This window comes from Scomber scombrus, chromosome 13 (assembly GCF_963691925.1).
Source record: "Scomber scombrus chromosome 13, fScoSco1.1, whole genome shotgun sequence".
Lineage (NCBI taxonomy): Eukaryota > Metazoa > Chordata > Actinopteri > Scombriformes > Scombridae > Scomber > Scomber scombrus.
This window is the reverse complement of record NC_084982.1, coordinates 24729411-24749295: the sequence shown is the minus strand read 5'-3', so window position 1 is coordinate 24749295 and position 19885 is coordinate 24729411. Positions and strand designations below refer to the sequence as shown.

Sequence of the window (19885 nt, the reverse complement as noted above, 5' to 3'; positions counted from 1 at the left end):
CTCTCCTTCTCTGCAGATGTTTGTGAAGGCAAGCCTAGAGGTCAATGAAACCCAGCAGCAGCATCCCACCAACGTCTACCATGACATCGGACTCACCAGGAACAAGATAGTTACAGCACAGTTTGAGTGCTATCAAAAGATAATGAAGGACAATACCAACAACAAACAAGGTAGTTTTTTAGTCGCACATTTCTGAACTTCAAAGTAATCTAGGTCGAATGGCAGAAAGCAAACACTAGCTTTAGATCTTAAGCTAATTATGGGCTTAGTGGTAATTTAATGATGCATATGTTGTCCAAATAGCATAGATATTTATAGCATTGTTACAGTGATACTTAATGTGTCTTCATGGAAACTTCCTACTGATTAAATCATAAGATCATTGTAAATTTTAAGTAATTACATTTTCTCTGTGGTTTCAGAGCCCATGTGTAATCGCACGTGGGATGGCTGGCTGTGTTGGGACGACACCAAGGCAGGTGTCTCCTCAGACCAGCACTGCCCAGACTACTTCCAGGATTTTGATCCTTCAGGTGAGATCCACGACTTACAGCAGATATAAAAATGCATTTACACCAGTCATTTTTTACAGGGGTTCTCCATGAGAAGTATAGGTCAAGCACTGCACATGCAATTATTGAACTGACCGCAATGTGAAAATTGGTCCCTGTATCTTTGAGAGTCTCCAACCTTTATTTGGATTCTGGTCAAGAGTCAACAATGACATTTACATTGAAATACAGCAAAGTCTTTGCTTGACCCTTTTCTACAGTAAATCGAACTGTAGTGCAGTCTGTTAAGAATCGAGCATAATGAAAAGCATGGCTGTGAAACATAAGACGTCATGGTTATGAGGAAGTGCTGACAGGAGCATTTCTATGCACTGTATTTATGAATGTTGTTTGAAGCGTCATAAACTGGCTCTGATGCAGGTTTCTCAGGCTTTTATGAGCATTCATTTAATTGTATTCCCATGTGTTTCCATGTGTGCAGGGATGTTTACCCATCAGTTTGTTTATTACATTAAATATGTTTTAATTTCTAGAAGACTCTGAGCTGAAACTTAAGAACAGCACATCCCTCAACAGGATGTTCAGATGTTTAATTAGATTCAGCCCCTCTACTCACTGCTTACAGTAGTGTCATGCATATTGATGTGTTTGTTTAATGGAGTTTTGTAACATAACTGAACTTTATTGGGCTCCAGGTAATAACCATCCGGTCGACTTTTTAAAAGTCTTGGTGTGTGTCAAAGGGGAACCTTTTCTTGACTTTAAGATTAAATGGACTTTCAGATTTGATCTTTTACCTATATAGCTCCTAGTTTTCCAGTGGACTTGCTGTAAATGACACGGTAAATACCAAAACACATCCTGCAAGATTCACCCTACAGGATAATCCTTATAAATCAGTGTTCCAAAGCAACCAGTGTACATATGTAGTGTGTTGACTTTTTTCATATCATTTTCACCTGCAGAGATGGTTACGAAGATTTGCACTGACACTGGTCATTGGTTCCAGCATCCTGAGAGCAACAGAACATGGACCAACTACACCCGCTGCAATGAACACACCAATGAAGGCAGAGTGGTAGGACACTTTCTTGCAGTATATTTGCAGTGATAGTAAAATATCACTATTGTGCATATTACATGCTTCATTTTTTGTTGCTCATACTGTTATTTTGTATATATAGTATGTTTAACCATGTCAAGTTTGTCCTGAGTGTGGCACGATAGAAGAGGCAGTGGAGTCAGGGTTAGGGTCAGAGGATGAAATCAGATCAAAATGGCTTGTCCTCCAGGGAGCGTGCTCAGGCAATTTACCCACATTTAGTAGACCTATGTCATGTGTGTGTACATTTTGGCCTTACGATGGTGCTAACAGAGAGGTCAAGAGGTCACAGCAAACTTCATCATTTGGGGAATAATTATCCAAAACAGGTGGAAGTTTGTCCATTATAGTGTGCTGTACCTTTAAATGGATCTATTGATGGAGAAGTGCTTATCAGTGAGACAGTGCTGAAAAGGCTAAGTGGTCCCCAAAATCATTACACAACCCTCTCTGGGGACCAAGAATAAACAATCCCAAACCATTGCTCACACATTTCCTATTCAGAGCAACTATTTAACATTTAATCAAGTTAAAATAAAATAAATTCATGATGTACTGTAGGAGGGAAGGATACATGTTCTGTTTGACAGTGTTTTTTATTGAAACATTAAGCTGTACCCTGATAACAGATTGTTCACAATATGCATGTTCAGTTGGAGATCCAGATAATCTAATTTGTTTCTTTTGTTTCCTTCCAGACTGCAATGAATCTCTTCTACTTAGCCCTCATCGGACATGGACTGTCATTGACCTCCCTCTTCATCTCTCTCGGAATATTCTTCCATTTCAAGTGTGTCCACTCAAATCATTTGAGCATGCTTTATAAACAGATGTTCGTCAGTCCATTCATGAATTAATCGACCCTGATGTAATCTATACTTTCTCTTCCCGCAGGAGTTTAAGTTGCCAAAGGATCACTCTTCATAAAAACCTCTTCTTCTCTTTTGTCCTGAACTCTGTGATCACCATTATTTGGTTGACAGCAGTGGCAAACAACCAGGAACTGGTGCAGAGGAATCCAGTGAGTTTATTTATTGTTTTTTACAATAATAACAGTCATTCCTTTTTACATTTATAGAATAGATTTCTCTACAGGTCCAATTTCAGTTATTCCCTTTCTTTTCCTAAATTCAGTCCTTAAACATAAATGAGACTAAAAGCTGCTCTAACAGCTGCACTCCTGGGGACGGGGGATTTAATTAATTTTTCAACACTATAATAGCTACATCGCTTTATTCATTGCGCAGAAATGTGAGAATACTGCACAAGAAAAATAACAGAAGCGGAGTAAAATATGCCACCATTCCCATTTATTATTCATGTTTTTTCTTCCTCAGACAAGCTGTAAAGTGTCCCAGTTCATTCATCTCTACCTGTTTGGCTGCAATTATTTCTGGATGTTGTGCGAGGGAATATATCTGCACACTCTCATCGTGGTGGCTGTGTTTGCTGAGAAGCAGCACCTGATGTGGTACTATCTTCTCGGCTGGGGTACGTGAGGAATAATCCCTGTCAACACAGCATCAATAAAACACAGTCGCATGTGTGTGTGTGTGTGTGTAGGGATTTAAACTGTGATACCTTACAGCTTAAGCTACAAGTGTAACTAATTAACTGTTGTTTTTGAAGGTTTCCCTCTTATTCCTGCTACCATACACGCCGTTGCTCGAAGTTACTACTACAATGACAAGTAAGCACTGAATTGAAAGGCACACAACAACTATAATAAATAATAAAAGTACATAAATACAATGCAGAATATTTGGCTTGTGTAATATTCTGTAAATATCCAAAATATTGTTATAAATGATCAGCATCTCACACATTTTTTAACAAAGCGTTCAACCTAATGAATTCCTCAGGAAACCTATTGATTTGTATCTTGGGTCATGTAATGCATTAATACTGTAGTAAACGTTTCTCTGTTGTTCTCCCCTGTACTTTAGCTGTTGGATTAGCTCCAAAACATCGCTACTCTACATCATCCACGGTCCCATCTGTGCTGCTCTCTTGGTAAGAGGCTTCAGTTGTTTTTCCCTGACACCAATCAATTACAGCAAAGTGAATCACATTTCTGTCCATGTTTCTATTTGTGGACTGATTTTATTGCGCAACGAGCAACAATAAGCTGCCTTTGTGGGGGGCCCTGCAGCAGGACACAGTTTCATAGCATGCATAATTATGTTTGTCTTGTGAAATCAATGCATCTGCCCCTCTAAAGATCCACCCACTGGTCCCCAGGCCCTTGTTGCATTGTAGGAATTCACCTAATCAGCACACAGAAAACTGGTGCCTTCAAGACTCTCCAAGGACTAAATGTTCTGCCTCAAACAACCTTTACTATGATTTGTTAAGTTTTCAGGACCCAAAAAAAGTCCTCGGTGTTGTTTCTCATAATGGAGTCTTTGTTTAAATCTTACTCATAGTGTAGGGAAGAAATTATAAGGCAATTAACTTCTTTGTTTTCCTCCAACACTCTCTGGGTCTGTCACATTTAATAAATTTAACTGAAATGTTTGAACAGAGCATGTGGCTGAAACATTTACAGTGTTTATAGGGAATGTCATAAATATGATTTCCTGATTGCACCCATAATGAAAAACCTTACTAATAATGCCTTTGTATGGTTTTTACTGCCTGCCTGAGGTTTATTTCTGCAGTGAGCTCATTGGCACATATTTTTAAGGTTTGAATAAGGCAGATTTACACAGAGTAATTATAGTGAAATAAGTCTTTAATCAAATAATACACAAAATTATTTACAGATTTTCTTTCTGTGCTTTTCCCGCTCAGGTCAACTTGTTCTTTTTACTCAACATCGTGCGAGTGCTTATCACCAAACTGAAGGTGACCCACCAAGCAGAGTCGAGTCTCTATATGAAGGCAGTGAGAGCCACCCTCATCCTGGTGCCTCTTCTAGGAATTCAGTATGTCCTGCTTCCCTACAAGCCGGAGGGACGGGTTTCCTCTGAAATATACGACTACATCATGCACATACTAATGCATTACCAGGTGAGACATGTGGTCTGCATGTGGTAGAATTTGTGTTTTAAACTGTAGAGTTGATGGTCAATGTGAAAATTGTACATTGACAGCTTTAGGTCATACCATTCTGTCTAAATGCATTCCTGAAATATATATTTTAGAAAGGTATTCAAGGTCTACTGTCTGTTGCATGCACTACACTATCCCCGAGCACTGTTTGTGAAGTCTCGTTGTCCTTGCAATATGCATATCATTTTAAAAGAAACTCAATTACATGTAAGTTGCTCTGTCCTCAAATGCCAGTGAGCCCATTTACTGAACATGACAAATTCTGACATGAACTCTAACCGGGGCACAGACCTCATTATTGTTCTTAACTTTCCGTAAAAGCCAAGCATTCCCATCAGCCTTTGAGAAACCTTTGTTTATGTTATAACTATGGGAAGAACAGCAGGAAGGAAAGCATGAGTTATCTAAGCTGAAAGGGGCTGAAATCGGTCGGCTGTTTGCTAGGTGTTATCTGATCATCCTGAGCTGTCCCGGCTTGGGCAGTGCAAGGTGACCACCTCTTGAGCAACAGGCTCTAATCAGCTCACAAAACAGTTTGAACTCTGTGGTTCAGCACCTCAGGATGTCTGCTGCAGATAATTGATTGTTGATGCTTAGGACTAATTAGGAAGGTGTGTCTCATCCTTCTTTTTCATGTGTTTCAATTTATGTGAATTTCAGGGTTTGCTGGTGGCCACCATCTTCTGCTTTTTCAACGGAGAAGTAGGATACTCTTTTTTTTAAAGTTTTTATATAGATCTGCATGCACACACACGCAAACACACACATCGACACACACACACACACACACACACACTCATCCATACTTACCCTTTGAGATCAGGTATAGACAAGGCTCGTGGCAGGGTTAGTCCTCCCGGGATTTGCTGGAGACTAAAGGTTATTTACATTTGGCAAGTAGCCATGGACCGTGCACTGATTACTATAAATTATTCAGGTGATTGATCTGTATACAAAGCAGCCTGAACTGAGTGTTTTATAAGAGCCACTTAATAACTCCTTTAAGCTTTTCTAGCTTGAAGTGGAGACATACTGCTATTGTCTGCAATGGATCTTTTTATAATGATCTCAAGTTCATTACACTTACAGAAGACAGTTAATGTAATGTTGTGTCTATACAATGGAATATAATTTATATTTATTCATTTAGAGCTTTGATCTAAATCTGTGTGTTGAGTAGCCAAAGTTAGCATAAAAATAGAAGCATTGGAAACATCTGGCCTGCATCTGTCAAAAATGTTAAAATGATGCCTACCGGCACTTCTAAAGCTCATCCTACTTACACAAAGTGTGTGTATATCTAAAGTGTGATATATCTTATTCCTCTGTACTCTGTGACCTTCATTTTTTCCTTAAAAAACTTTTTTTCAGCGATCCAAACCATTGCACCAGGGTGCTAGATATCCTTGGTACTAGATTGATGTTACTGCATCCATACTGTGACAACATGACACTGGCAAGCTGCTGACAGTCACTTTACTTGTTGTTTGCAGAGAAATGGTTGCAGCACATAACTCCCTCTAAAAGCCAAAATATATATATTTTTTTACTTTTCTGTTCCTGTTGGAAATAAACAAACGTGATGTATGATGTTAATTATTGAGCTTTAGAGGTGTTGGGAGGCTTTTTTTTGTCTTAGAACTGTTAGAACTAGCTATTTCTCCCTCTTTTCAGTCATTATGCTAAATTAAATTAACCACATCCTGACTTCAGCTCCATAGTTAGTACACAGACATGAAAATGGTATCATTTATATCAGGTATCATGTAATTTAATAATGATATAATAATACAATAAAGCTTTTTTGTAATCAATTTTCCTATAAATTGTGATATAGTACCAGCTAATGCTTCGTGAGCAGTCCCATAAATATCTGAAATGTGGTTTCTTTGCTCAGGTCCAAGCGGTTCTGAGGAGGCACTGGAACCAGTATAATATCCAGTACGGCAGCAGCGTTGGGACCCACTCAGACGCCATGCGCTCCGCCTCCTACACAGCTACCTCCATCACTGAGGTACAGGGCTGCTACAGCATCGACAGCCACTCAGAACACATGAATGGCAAAGGCTGCCACGACGCAGATGCCTCTATCTTCAAATCAGACAACCCCTTCGCCTGAGGACAGCACTCTTTCCAAGCTCTGTCCAGCCCCCACACCCCCCTTACCCCAACCCCCCTTTTCCAAACTGCAGCATGTTTGGAGCTCCGTGGCAACCAGGACACCAGGGACTGAGAACTCATCCCCTCTTATAGATACGATGTGGGAAGCAAAACTTAAGGAAAAGGATTGTTTACCCACCCGAAGGAAACTGACACCTCTCTGTCACACGACATAGGCCCTTTAACAGTACTGTGAGGTGAGCTCGATACAACTATTCCTGCGCTGTTTCTTCTACAATTTAAAAACTGAACTGCTTCACGCGGACTGAGATGCATTCTGATAATCACAATATTGTTGCGATCTCTCTGCCTGGCAAAATTGTTTTTAAATGGATGAATATTAACTGTTTGACTGTCCTTCTGGGATCATGTCGTGCACAAAAAGCCTTTGGTTACACTGTAAATTCTTTTGACAATGGTTAGTGCCAAACCAAGAAATCCTTGCCTGCCTCATTTATCATTATTATTATTATGATTATTATTATGATTATTATTATTATTTCTTCATTACATGGCGGAGATAGGAAATAGGCGCATTTATAATATATTAAAACTATGTTATATCTTTCAAATATTAAACTTAATTTATCTGAACATATTATTGTTGATAAAATGAACATTAGATAAATACCATACAGTATTTATTAAAGTTGACATGCTACATTTATTTTTTTTCAACGTTAGCTAATTAATTACTTTATTACTCATTGCCAGCTTCACATAAACTTTCAAAGCATTTATTGTTTGTTTCAGTATGTGTCTTTGTGTGCAGTTAGTTCTACCATTAGCCCACAGGCTACTTTTTTTTTTTTTTTTTTTTACATGATTTCAATGTTTGAGTGTTTGAGTTTGAATGTTTAAGTGACAACAAAATAATCTTATCACCGAGTAGCCATCATGAAATCACATGTTCCCTGATATCTGCTCATTACACTTGAATGTAAGTTTAAAAACCTGGTCCTGCTCAATATGAATACATCACATTCCCATTCACTGCTGTCTTTAGCCTTACTCCTCTCTAATGATTTAAATATAATCCATACACCCATTCCCAGGTGTTCAGACCATCAGCACTGCATTAAAAAGACCCTCAGGGCTGCGTTTGTGGGGACATGTTGCTATAGATTGATGGCCAGTTTTAGTGATACGACTTTCAGCTTTAAAGGATAGCGTCAAGTTTTATCAACATGCTACCGTATATGTACGGTTGGTCGTTGCCATCATTCGTTCTGTTCATACTGGCCATGAAGCCCTTCCCTTGTAGAGTGTGATGCTAATTTGAAGCTAATTACAGCTTCAGCATTTCTGAGTCATCCAAGTCCAGCTTGTAACTTCATGCTAGCACTTAAAATAAACCTGTTTGCTTGTAGTTATTTTTCCACTGTTTTGTCCAGGTGGCAAACAAACCGACATGCAGCTCACACAACTCAGCAAAGAAACACAGTCCAGGGAGACAAATAAAAGGAATTTTGTGCAACAAAGACGCTAACATTAGTAGGTGCCAACCCATTCGGAGAACTCAGAATGCGTCGTAAGCTTCAGCTAAAATTAAGGAGCACTTTTGCACTGAACGACACATTATGTTACGTTAGCGTTAGCGTTAAGAGATAGCTTCACATTTCTAAAGGAGAGGGAGAATTATAACAGCAACCAATAACTCTCTTAACATACATGGCATGTGAGTATTGTATTAAGATAAAATGTGAACCTATTCTTCACAGTTATTAGACACCAAAACACCATAAACATCAGGGATTTATAATACTGTGAGGACACATTTCACAACTTTGAAATTAGTTAAAAATGAAAACATATTAAAATGTATGTATATAGCCTAAAAAATCACAATAAAACAGGAGAACATTTAAACACAGTGGCCTCTTAAGAATAACAACCGCATGCCTCCATCACCACATTTCTGTGTTGTCAGATGGCAGGAAAAGGTTGAGGCAGATTTAACCTTTTTTTTTTTTCTTTCCAGATGATTCTGCATTTTTTTCCCCCTCCGCAACAACAACAAATGTAGTCAGGGCTGCCCTTTTTCATACAGTGCCAATGTCAGTCTGAACACAACCTTATTCAGAAGTACATGAGATAACAATTTTCCCATCTCATAATAAACTGTGCAAAAAATACAGAAAAATAACATAATTTGTAAAGCATTTAGAGGCTTTATCCAGACCTTATCAATAATAATTGCACTTTTTTAAAGTGATGCTGTCAATTCAACGACCCAAGTCCTTTTCGTCATTTTCAAACATTTTTACCACATTGGTCCATAATGCTGGGAACATTACTCACTTTCAGCCGATGTAAATATTTTTTGTAAATCTAGCATTTCTGAAAAGAGGACTAGTTGAACGTCTGAGTGTGTGAGTGAGTGCATGATTTATATATACAGTATTTATGAGTACCTTATACTCAGAGGCATTCAACCATGAAGCGACCGTCTTATGTGACAGTGTGTGGGAAGTTGATAAAGAAGTTGTTTGTTCTAGTTCTGTGTTTTTAGAAAGGGAGGGCTGGGAAATTGGGCTGCAGTTACTAACTAGAGCTTTCAACAAGCTAGGTGATCTGTCTGCCTGTGTTATTTGCCATTGTGCTTGTTAGTTTCTGTCACCTTTCTATTTTGCCTGTGTTTTAGAAGTGAAGAAAGAAAAGTACCATCATCTGTGTAAGTTACTCATGCCATATCAATCATCGGACAGACATTAATATGTTTTCTCTAACCTTCCAAAGCGAGTGCATGTTTCTTTTACTATTTTAAAGAAGAGTATGAAAAACAAAAGTGTACATTATGTGTCACATTTTTCCCTGTGTGTCTTCATATACAGTAATTATGTGTATGAAGTGGTTAACATATGTGTGCAGATTTTTAGATACGTGGTCCAAAATTACCACGTTCCAACAAAAAAGTAAAACATTTATTTTCGGTGTAGGAGTCACTTCTTACACTACTGATTATTTATTTTTCGTTATAACTTCTGAATGTCTCCATTTATCTTCAATACAAATCTGGTAACCGTAGTGACAAGCACTTAATTTAAACACAACAGGGAAAGTGACATATATTTTAAGAAACTATGTAAAGATAATCTTTGGCTGCCAGTGTTTGAGTGAAAGGGTTCGTTTCAGACAAAGGGATATATTCACTGTTATTCTAAGCAACAGGTACCATATGAGATCACATGTCAGATGAGCATGACGGTTTTTCCATTTAACCATAAACTATACAGCCTACATTCATGGCTGTCAGAGTACTTCTTTTTACAGCGAGTGATTTATGTACAATGACACCACTATGAAGTCTTCATAAATCAAGTCATTTACTGTGTAGTGATGCATCATAATCATTTATTAAGATAATTTAATCACATGTGGTAAAGCCAGAGGCGTTTGGCAAGTGTAGTAACTCCTGTGTACCATTTAAGTTGTGTATTTATGTGTGAGTTATTTTCATATGACTCTCCAATGGGTTTGTGAAGTCCCCAGTGACACTTTGGTATCATTGTTGTAAAGTAGTATGACAAAGCATTGAGGACGATGTCTGTAGTTTTTTTGTTTTTTTTTGTTTATACTGTACTGTATTTAACTTTGATAGTCTTGACACATTGACTCCACACTGCTGTTTGAATGTAACTGGTTGTGTTTTATTCTCTGGATGTGAAAAACATATATATTTACGTACAATGTCTCTTTTTTTTTATTATGATTATTATTATTATTATTATTATTTCACTGAATTAGAAAATGTTGCTATTGTGTGTGTATCTGCATACTAATACAGTATAGCACAGCACAAGCCCTCAGCTGTGGTTGTTTTTATTTTTATATTCCAGTTATGGTTTTATTTTTTTAAATTTATTTGTGTTTGGTCTCTGTGAAAAAAAAAATCTTACATTAGTGGCATCAATGTGCACAACTGCTTTATTACACTTTTAGTATTAAAGCAACAGGAACAGCACAATTTAAAATTTCACTTGATTTCAAAATGTTATTTCCAGTGCTGATTAACTTATTAACGGGCTTATGCCTCCTCAGTCTTCAACCACACAAGTAGAGCTGCAACAATTAGTCAATTAATTGACAAAAAATAAAACAAATCTTCAAATATTTTGATAAACAATGAAGCCATTTAAGTCATTTTTCAGGCAAGAATACTAAATGTTTGACTTTTCTTGCCTCTGAAATGGGAGAATTGGCTGCTTTTCCTTTTGGCTGACTGACGTTATTGGTAAATTAAGTAATTTGGGTTTGGGACTGTTGCTCTGACAAAACCAAGACATTTGATGACATTATTTTCTAATGTTTTATGGACTTAACATGTTATAAATCAATCAAGGAAAAAATGGAAAGGATTAATCCGTAATGAAAAATAAAGTAAATCATGTTTTATATGGTTTATATTTCTCACACCTGTAAGTGTACAGATAAAGTCAAGCCAAATCTTTAAAAGCACTATGTAACTGATTTGACACCTCTGTGGCTCCATGGTGGGCCGTTAATGAGAAACATCTGCTCTAAACATTGGCAAAGAGCTCCAACAGTAATTCTCCAAAAGAACACAACTTTCTTTTCAGGCTTTTATTCAAGGCCACAAAAAGCTTTTATTGTAAACAGTTTGAGAAAAGTCACATCATTGTTAATAAAATGCTGTCTAATCTAAGAACAGGGGGTTATGAATCATACCAAATTAATACTACATTACAATCCAACCCCACTTGTCAGCAGCCTGCATTTATGTGGATAATGATCAGCTGATTAAACTGCTACATTTAGGTAATTTAACATTTAGTGTACTGTACATAACTCCTTAAAGAGTTTCAAAACGTCCGAACAAACATTTTACTACAGAGGTTGATGTCAAAGTCTTTATATTAATGTAATATTCCATGTGCTTTTAAGCCAGCAGAAGGATGGAGCACTTAAGAAACATCAATCAATACAATAATACTGTAGTAAATCATATACTGCTCTGAAATTATTAATTATCTATAGATTTGAAATGAGAGTGGCCCTGATGGAATATTTACCAGTGAAATATTATTCATGAGATTATGAAATGCACTGATGTAGAAGTACCCGACCATGCACCCATAGCGGAGTTTGTCACTGTGTTCATAACCAACACAATCCATCAAAGAGCTCCATGAAGCTCTGCTTTAGCACATGTGTTTTAAAGTAAAAACTGGGGGAGGGGGGGAACAAAGAAATCCACCAGTACAGAGACAGCCGAGCTCCAATTTAATGTTGTCTCCCTCTCAAAGGCTGTGTTTGTACTGTTATTACACCGGCTGCTCTCTTGAGTTCAATAGTTCATTAACAACTCTAACTATTGTCTGTACTATAACACAAAGCTAAAGACATATTTCCACTGCCAGCACCCTCTGTATCTCACTTTGTCCAATTATAACTCCCTGCACCTCTCGTTTACTACCGCTCCACTGCCTCCAACCAGTCTGAGCTGACATACGGAATTTCTTATGACCCCTACCTAGTTTTTCAGCATGTGGCAATGACGGGGCGGTTAGATCTAAGTTACAACATGTCACCTTAGACAAAGTTTTAAAAAATGTAAGATTTTCACTCAGTGATGAAAATGGTTGAGGCATACATTTCCTTTAGTTCTATGTGAACAGGCATTTCATGTCTTTTCTCCTGCTGCTGGTGGCTTGTCTCCCTCTTGCATGACCTGAATAAGTAAAGGCCGCACACCACTAGCTGGTAAATAGTGAGGAGAGGCTGCTGCAGGGCGCTGTCGCTTGCACTTAGCCTCAAAAGCAGTGATACATTTGTACGGTGCACAACATGCAACGTGGGGGCTATTCCATTGTTCTCACATTTACACTTTTTGACTGGGGTGAAATTGTATTTTTTTCCAAGGAGAGACATACAGTAAATACAGTTTGGATGTGGATACAAGCTGAATAAATTATTGGCATACATACAAATAAAAACATAAAACACACTGTGCTACTTCAGGCGGTTTTTGGCCATGTACTTCAAAGGCATTTCAGTTATTTTAACTCTCAAGGTGTTTTTCAGCCAGAACAAAATGCAAATTTGTTCTGTTTATTCACCCCAAAAAGCTCATATTCAATCTGTACAGATGTTAGCTGTACAGATGGAACATCTTTACAGTTATTAAAATTGAATTTATCCATGTATTCCACAATATTAACTGTCAAACAAAAATGTTTCTCCACCTTTTGGCTGATTTTTGACGCCTCAGGGCGGCCAAAGACTGGCTCTCAAATATGTTATTACTGCTGTGCTGAGCTTCATCTCTGTTACATTTGAAACTTGTTTTATTTGGTCCTCCATCAATGAATCAGGGGAGACTCAGCCAAGATAAGTGGATTTCCACGACCTGTTTTCTTCACTGCCAGTGGGCCAAGTGTGAAGCATTTCTTAAATCCAGAACCCCTCGAGACAGGCTTTTAATTCATAATCCAGTCCTGATTTTACAGTCTTTATATCTCCCACAGTACTAGACACTTCCACCTGCATGGACGCTTATCGGCTTAAACCGAACTCTGCTGAAATCATCAATGAGTCAAGCAGATGCAGACTGAGAAATGAATGCAGCGACTGGCTCGAGGAGTTGGAATTCCATTTCAGATAAAGAAAAGATCATATTTTTGCAACTGCCAGTATCTCAATGCAGTGCAGCACCACTCTGCAGTGCCTGGTTACAGTATTACTGCAACAGCTTCCTTTGAGGTAGAAAACCCCCCTCCCCCCTTACTCAGGAATTCAAATGTTTAATTCATTTCAACACAACAATGTAGTCTTAACCCAAACTGCACCACACCAAAAAATCTCCCCAGGACGAGAAGGCGCCAACGCGGGTGCGTGTAGCTATCTAATCACCCCCATCCTGCACCCCTCCATGACAGAAGAGGAAATGGGGACGAAGGAAGGTCTCCAGAGTAATGAAAAGATTTACCCTGCCTCGTACTGATAGCTGCTGTTGTGTATATCTAGGAGAAGAGCCAACTTTACTGGAAATACACTGAGCATGATTGTTTACCTTGTGGGAAATTACCATCTACAGGTCAGACAAGCAGGCTTTTAAAAAATGTAGCCTGAGCTCAGGGCAGAAATGTGTCAGGAAATGAAGTTTAATTGTTACTCCATTTCTTTTTATCAGTTATCTTGTCATACGAATGTTTCAGTGGCTATTGTGTCAATGTCAAACTTGCCTTTTTCCATGTTGATAGGCACAAATTAAGAGTTATTTTGAGATTCATTACTTTCCAAAAATGAGCAGAACCACTCCTACATTGATCTTAAATTCAGTTTATTGTGTTTTTCTACATCATGATGTAGCAAATTAAACACAATTAATGGAAAAAATATGAAATACAAATTTTCGATCCATCCACTCCAGTACACCGAAACGCTGTTCATCATTTTTTGCTCCCATGTTTTGGTTTGGATTCAGTATTACGTCTTTCTTTCCATCTCTTTCTCCATTTGGCTCCATCGCTCTGTTGCTTCCTTTTAGCGTTATTCTTATCATCCATTCCATCTATCTTTCCATCCATGTGTTTGTCAGCTAATCCAGATTTTTTGAATCACTATCTCAGGTCAGGGTCACAGTGAAGACAGACCACTAAAGCAGACCAAACATTCTTTTCCCCAGCAGCTTCCTCTATCTCTGTCTGTGGGATAAGCTGCTTTTCATATATTTTTTTAAATCTACGTCTGACATGGTTCATTAATCATGTTTGAAAAGCAAAAAAAGGCATGCATATTCACATCAGTTACTATACTATGTCCTACTTTAATTACTTAATGCTGAATTTGGTAAATGGACACATGACACAAACATATCACTTTACAACTCAACACTTTTTTTTTTGTAACTTCACCATCTTGAGCTGTCTGGTCTGATGGTGTAAATTTATGTTGTAACTCAGGGGAATCTTTTCCTTTGTGCTGGGAAATGGGTATTATCCTCTGTTTAATGGCCGTTCTGGGACATCTTCAGACTTAACGAAGCGTCAAGTGTTTGTCAGCCTGAGTCAGAGGTTCAGCTGTGTTTTAGGCTGGGGCTTTTATCATTACCATGTTACCATGCAAACATGTTTTTCTTGCTTATACATTTCAAAAAATCTAACTCTGTTAGATGTTTGTTTTTGCATTTTAGCCTTGCTAGTAATGGGCCTCAAGGGATGTAAACATTGAATGGTTGTTTTTTAAATATACATTCTATTTCTATTAGATGGATTTCCATGACATTTGGTAGAGACATAAATCCTCCCCAGAGGATGGACCCTAATGACTCTGGTGAACCCTTGACTTTCCTTCTAGCACTCCCATGCTGATTTTTTTTTTTTTTTTTTTTTTTTGGTGCAGATTACAATGACTCAACTCCATATCTGTCTCTAACTATTGGATGGATTCCCAACAGGATGTATTGTAATAGCTTGGTGATGCCCTGACTTACTGGTCACAATTTTAGTCAGGTACTTTGGTATTCATTTTTAATTTCTCTTAGATATTTTGGATTAGTAGGACATAATAAGTATGATAACTAAGGATTTGCACAGGAAGTCGTTTTTGGGAAAAAATGATGTCCTCATATGGGGACAATGGGTTTATTTAACACATAACACAATTAATTCCCCAATGTATTAAAAACTATTTATTTCAATGCCTGAAACAACATTTTAAACAACATTTGCACCCTTTTTGTTTAACCTTTTGTAACTGTCTGAATTGTCCTTGCTCCATAATGTCCTATTTGTCTATCTGAACAATTTGTCACACATATTGGCCTGTATGAAATGCTGCAAAACAGTTATGTTCAGATTCCAAGCACAGGAACACATTACATGTTGAAGTTAATAAAACTGTTCATTCTTCATTGCCATGCTGACCTTAGCCTTAACCACCACCTGGTTGCTTGTGTGGTGGCACCATTGTTTCAAAGTGATGTAAGTGTTTCTGTTAGGGCAGCCCAGTTTACTACAGTTCACTGTCACTGTCTGCCTATGAGATCCTATAATCTCTACTGATATCCATGGATCAACATCACTACATGTACATTTTATGACCTTATGTACAAAAATCTCAACTATAAATATAAGCTGCGAGTCGACCTCTACTGAAAATGCTAGGTTTTGCTCACGGCAATGTTTGCTTTGGATTAACTTGTGTGGTTGTGCTCATTTGAGTAACAACAATAAAACTATAAGAGTATCATGTTTATCCCACTGTTTTCAATTTAAAGATTTATTCCACAGTTGCTTTGAAGAAGATGCTATCAGGGTCATTTGAGTTATTACTTGAGCAACATAATGTACTCGGAAATTGAGTCTGACTTTGTGTGACCTCCCTGCGCTCTTTCTCTCCTCTCTGTCTATCTCTCCATCTTTCTCTGAACCCTCGCAAACTTTTCTTTATTGCACATCGCTTCCCAGCAGGGGCCTCCGTAGGATCACAGCTTGGACAGGTGCAGATATTTGAGAGTCTTGCGGTTGCTTCTCTCTCTCTCTGTCGTGTGTGGGGCGAGTGTGGTCACCAAGCGTTCCCCATTCCTTAGGAAACACCCAGGGGGCTTTGCACTGCCTCACCATATCATATCCTGTAAGCCAGTGGGAGTTTTTTCCCAAGGAGACTTAATACAGCAAATCAGGATCATTAAAAAACGAACAAGAGTAAATTAAGGACATAGAGAACATTACAGGAAAAATTATCTTTCATTTAAAAAAAGATAAAAATGTGGCTGAGCAGACTTCCAGAGCGACGGCGGTGGAATGGAATAAACCGTGCTCCCACATGTCCAGAGCGTGCTGCTGGCTAGAGGGGAGGTCAGATAATGTGACCCTGTCGGTGGAGGAGACCAGTAAGGGAAGAAGAGGACATGTTACTGAGAACTGTGTCTTTGGTGAGAAGTAACTTGAACTGAATTCTTCTGTCAGAGGTGGGGTGGATGAGAGAGAGAGAGAGAGCAGAGGTAGGTGAGCAAACAAGCAGCAGAGTGTTTATTATTTTTTAGGATTTTGGAAGGTTGTGACAAAGAGGATAGTGTTGCAGTTGTTGTGATTTAAATTGATAAATGCATCACAACCTGGGTGGGCTGAGGTGTGAAAAGGCTATTATCCAATATATAACACAGTGTCAGTAAAACCATAAGCCCACTGTCACTCGAGGAGCCTGTTGCTTTACAATATTAACAGAAACACTACACTTTGACAGCGCTGTTTACCCAAGTGCAAAAAGCTGAGATGCTCTGGTACTTGATCACTGACTGATCTGCTGTTAAACTTGCTGATTACAATGCAATATTCCAGGAATGCAAACAAAGTTTCTTTTTTATGCAAGCTGATATATCAGTTTGTCACTCCACTGAATGAGTGATTTGTATTTTTATTTTATGTGTCCACAAAAATACAAGGTGGAAGATCACATCTCAACATATCCTCCAAAATGATCCTTTTTTGTGTTTAAGGAAAGTCTCTGTCAGCAGCTGGCATCTTTATGGGTCAATCTATGAAACTGTGTTATGTCTATGGGTCTATATCCAGCTTGAAAAGCTTCCAGGAAGCAGCTAATGGACATCAGCCAGAAAGCTGTTGGGGAGTGTGATGACAGGTGTACCGTAACAGTGGCACGGACTCGGCATAAAGTGAGAATAGAGGGATGAGCTGTGACAGAGCTTTTGGATGTGTAATAAGAGCTATGTGTGTCTTTCTACGAGTATGTGTGTATGTGTTTGTGTGCGTGTTTAGGTGTGTGTGTGTGTGTGTGTGTGTGTGTGTGTGTGTGTGTGTGTTCCAGCATGTTCTTTTTGTATTATTGAATCTTGTATGTCTGTGCACTGCAACACACTATTCATAATACATTTAAATAAAAAAAATCCTTCCTTAAATTCAGTCCTAAAAAGTGAATATAGTGCCATTTTGCAGCCTTTGCATGTTGTGCATTTGTGTCCATGGCAACAAACATACAGTCACTACGTGATATAACAGTCATACTTCCTGTGCCCTTGGATTTGACACCAGAGGTCTGGGGATTTAACTCTCTGCTAAATCTGTCTCCTGGAACCCAGAAGGCATCAGCAGTGATGGTAATAATGTTAACACTAGTTTCAATTATGGGAGGATTAGTTATTCTCCAAAACAGCTTTGTTTTTGTGTCTCGTGTGAGACTATCAACTTAGTACTTTTTAATTAATTGTATTTACTTGTGTCGATAAATGCAAATAATGTAGTTCAAAAGCAGAAAGTAGGCTTAGTGAGTCATGGATTGTTCTTTTACTGTTACAATCAAATTTTTTTAGGGGTGGGAATCACCAGAGGCTCCACGATATGATATTTTAACAATACTTGTGGTGTCACAATACAATATTATTGCGAATTTAAATATATTGCGATATGCTGCGATATATTGCAATTCATTATCTGTTTTTCACCTGCAAATTATCCATCCAAAGGAAAAAAAAACTTTCATTCGCGATTCTTACAATAAAAGATCGAAACTTGGTGTCTGTGTATTGATACAATATTACCTTGCAAAATATGCGATACTATGCTGTTTCGATTTTGCCCCCCAATCCTAATGTTTATGTACTGCTACTCTTACAATTGCATATATTCATGTTTCCCAGTGGATGAGTTCTGAGTACTGCACATGAGCAATTGACTTTTTTATTGATCAGCACGAAGAGGTCAACGTTTTCATTTGTCAAGCAAAATATATCAATCTGCTTGATAAATTAGCACAGACTAAAGGGTTAAATGTCTAAGCAACTATTGGATGGACAGTTTATAGTACCACTCAAAAGCTTGGACGAACTTTTTTGGAAACACCTTTCCATTCACATGAAGTGTGTCCAAATTCTTTGACTGTAACTATACATTCATGACCCCTTCAGGATCAATTATGTCACCTGATCACATTCCCACCATACTCAGCTGTATTTTGTGTGTTATATAGCAGGTATGTTGACACTGGGTTAGCAATTAGCTCAAAGCATCAATATGCTCATTAAGTAGGGCCTCAGCAGGGTTAATGTTGTGAATATGATTGTTTCTTTACAATGGAGGTGAAGGCAAAAGCTATTTCTCCGGTGATTATTGTTTATCTTATACTTTTTGTTCATTATATGGATGTTTTCTTTCAGGAACCAAACAATAAATGTGATAGTCTGGTTTAATGGGTTGTTTGACAGTTTGTTCCTCTTGCTTCCCAAAGACAAAGTAAGGTTTCCTCAAGTTAAATATGTCATTCAACAAGGAATGTGCAGGAATGTTGAACAATTTACCAGAGTCCTCTCAGTTAAGTACATAAAAGGAGAAGAAGTGGCTTGTTTTTGGAGCCGACTAGTCAGGACGTCTGCTAACAAGACAAACTGCAGAGTCTAGCTTTGCTATCACACAAGGAAATGTCTGCCCAGGTTGCCCACTACTGAGAGGGCCATAAGCACTAAAGACCCTTCCTGCAATTGTGAGAAATCCCTGCCTTTAAGTATACATATTTTGTTTGCTTGTAGTCATAAAGGTAGTTATGTTTCTCTATCCAAATGTAACACATACCAGTGTCCGGTAGTAATTTGAAAAAGAAAAAAACATATTAGGGAAAACCAAACATAAGTCCTAAAGTACTTGTAAGAGTCACCTAGAATACATAATCATTTTCTAAATTGCTATTATCACATTAAATATGTTCTAACTTTATTTAAGTTCAATTAGTACATTTATGTACAGCTCATGTAAATTATATGTTGAGTATTATAGGTGGACTTTGTTAAGGTTATGTATATACTTTCTATTACTCTTTCCTTAATTGCTGGAAGGCAGAAACATACATTTTTGGGATTTGTGATAATTGATAGTGCAAAAGGGCAAACAAAGGAGAAAAAAAAGCCTGCAAACCAGTTCTGACTGAACCAAGCTTCTGGCTGTATATACCATGTGTACATGTTAATCTTTAGGAATATTATGGATGAGAAAAAAACAGTTGTGATTTTGTGATATTCAAATTAATCCTCATTCAGCATTTCCCCTGCCTACAGTGGACATGTGAGTCCACACACTTTTTACAA

The 19885-nt window shown here is 37.9% G+C and overlaps 1 protein-coding gene across 1 annotated transcript in view; it reads left to right on the top strand.

The window, feature by feature from the left end:
* The window catches only part of calcrla (calcitonin receptor-like a), a 28145-nt gene extending 19578 nt beyond the window's left edge, over nucleotides 1-8567 (top strand). Inside the window, exons 3-13 of the mRNA XM_062431499.1 lie at nucleotides 17-170; nucleotides 423-533; nucleotides 1478-1590; nucleotides 2313-2404; nucleotides 2509-2635; nucleotides 2952-3105; nucleotides 3244-3304; nucleotides 3561-3627; nucleotides 4408-4626; nucleotides 5329-5370; nucleotides 6566-8567. Of these exons, the coding sequence (XP_062287483.1) occupies nucleotides 17-170; nucleotides 423-533; nucleotides 1478-1590; nucleotides 2313-2404; nucleotides 2509-2635; nucleotides 2952-3105; nucleotides 3244-3304; nucleotides 3561-3627; nucleotides 4408-4626; nucleotides 5329-5370; nucleotides 6566-6787 (1362 nt within the window). The 3' untranslated portion in view covers nucleotides 6788-8567. The remainder of the gene's footprint in view (nucleotides 1-16; nucleotides 171-422; nucleotides 534-1477; nucleotides 1591-2312; nucleotides 2405-2508; nucleotides 2636-2951; nucleotides 3106-3243; nucleotides 3305-3560; nucleotides 3628-4407; nucleotides 4627-5328; nucleotides 5371-6565) is intronic.
* The last annotated feature ends 11318 nt before the right edge of the window (nucleotides 8568-19885 follow it).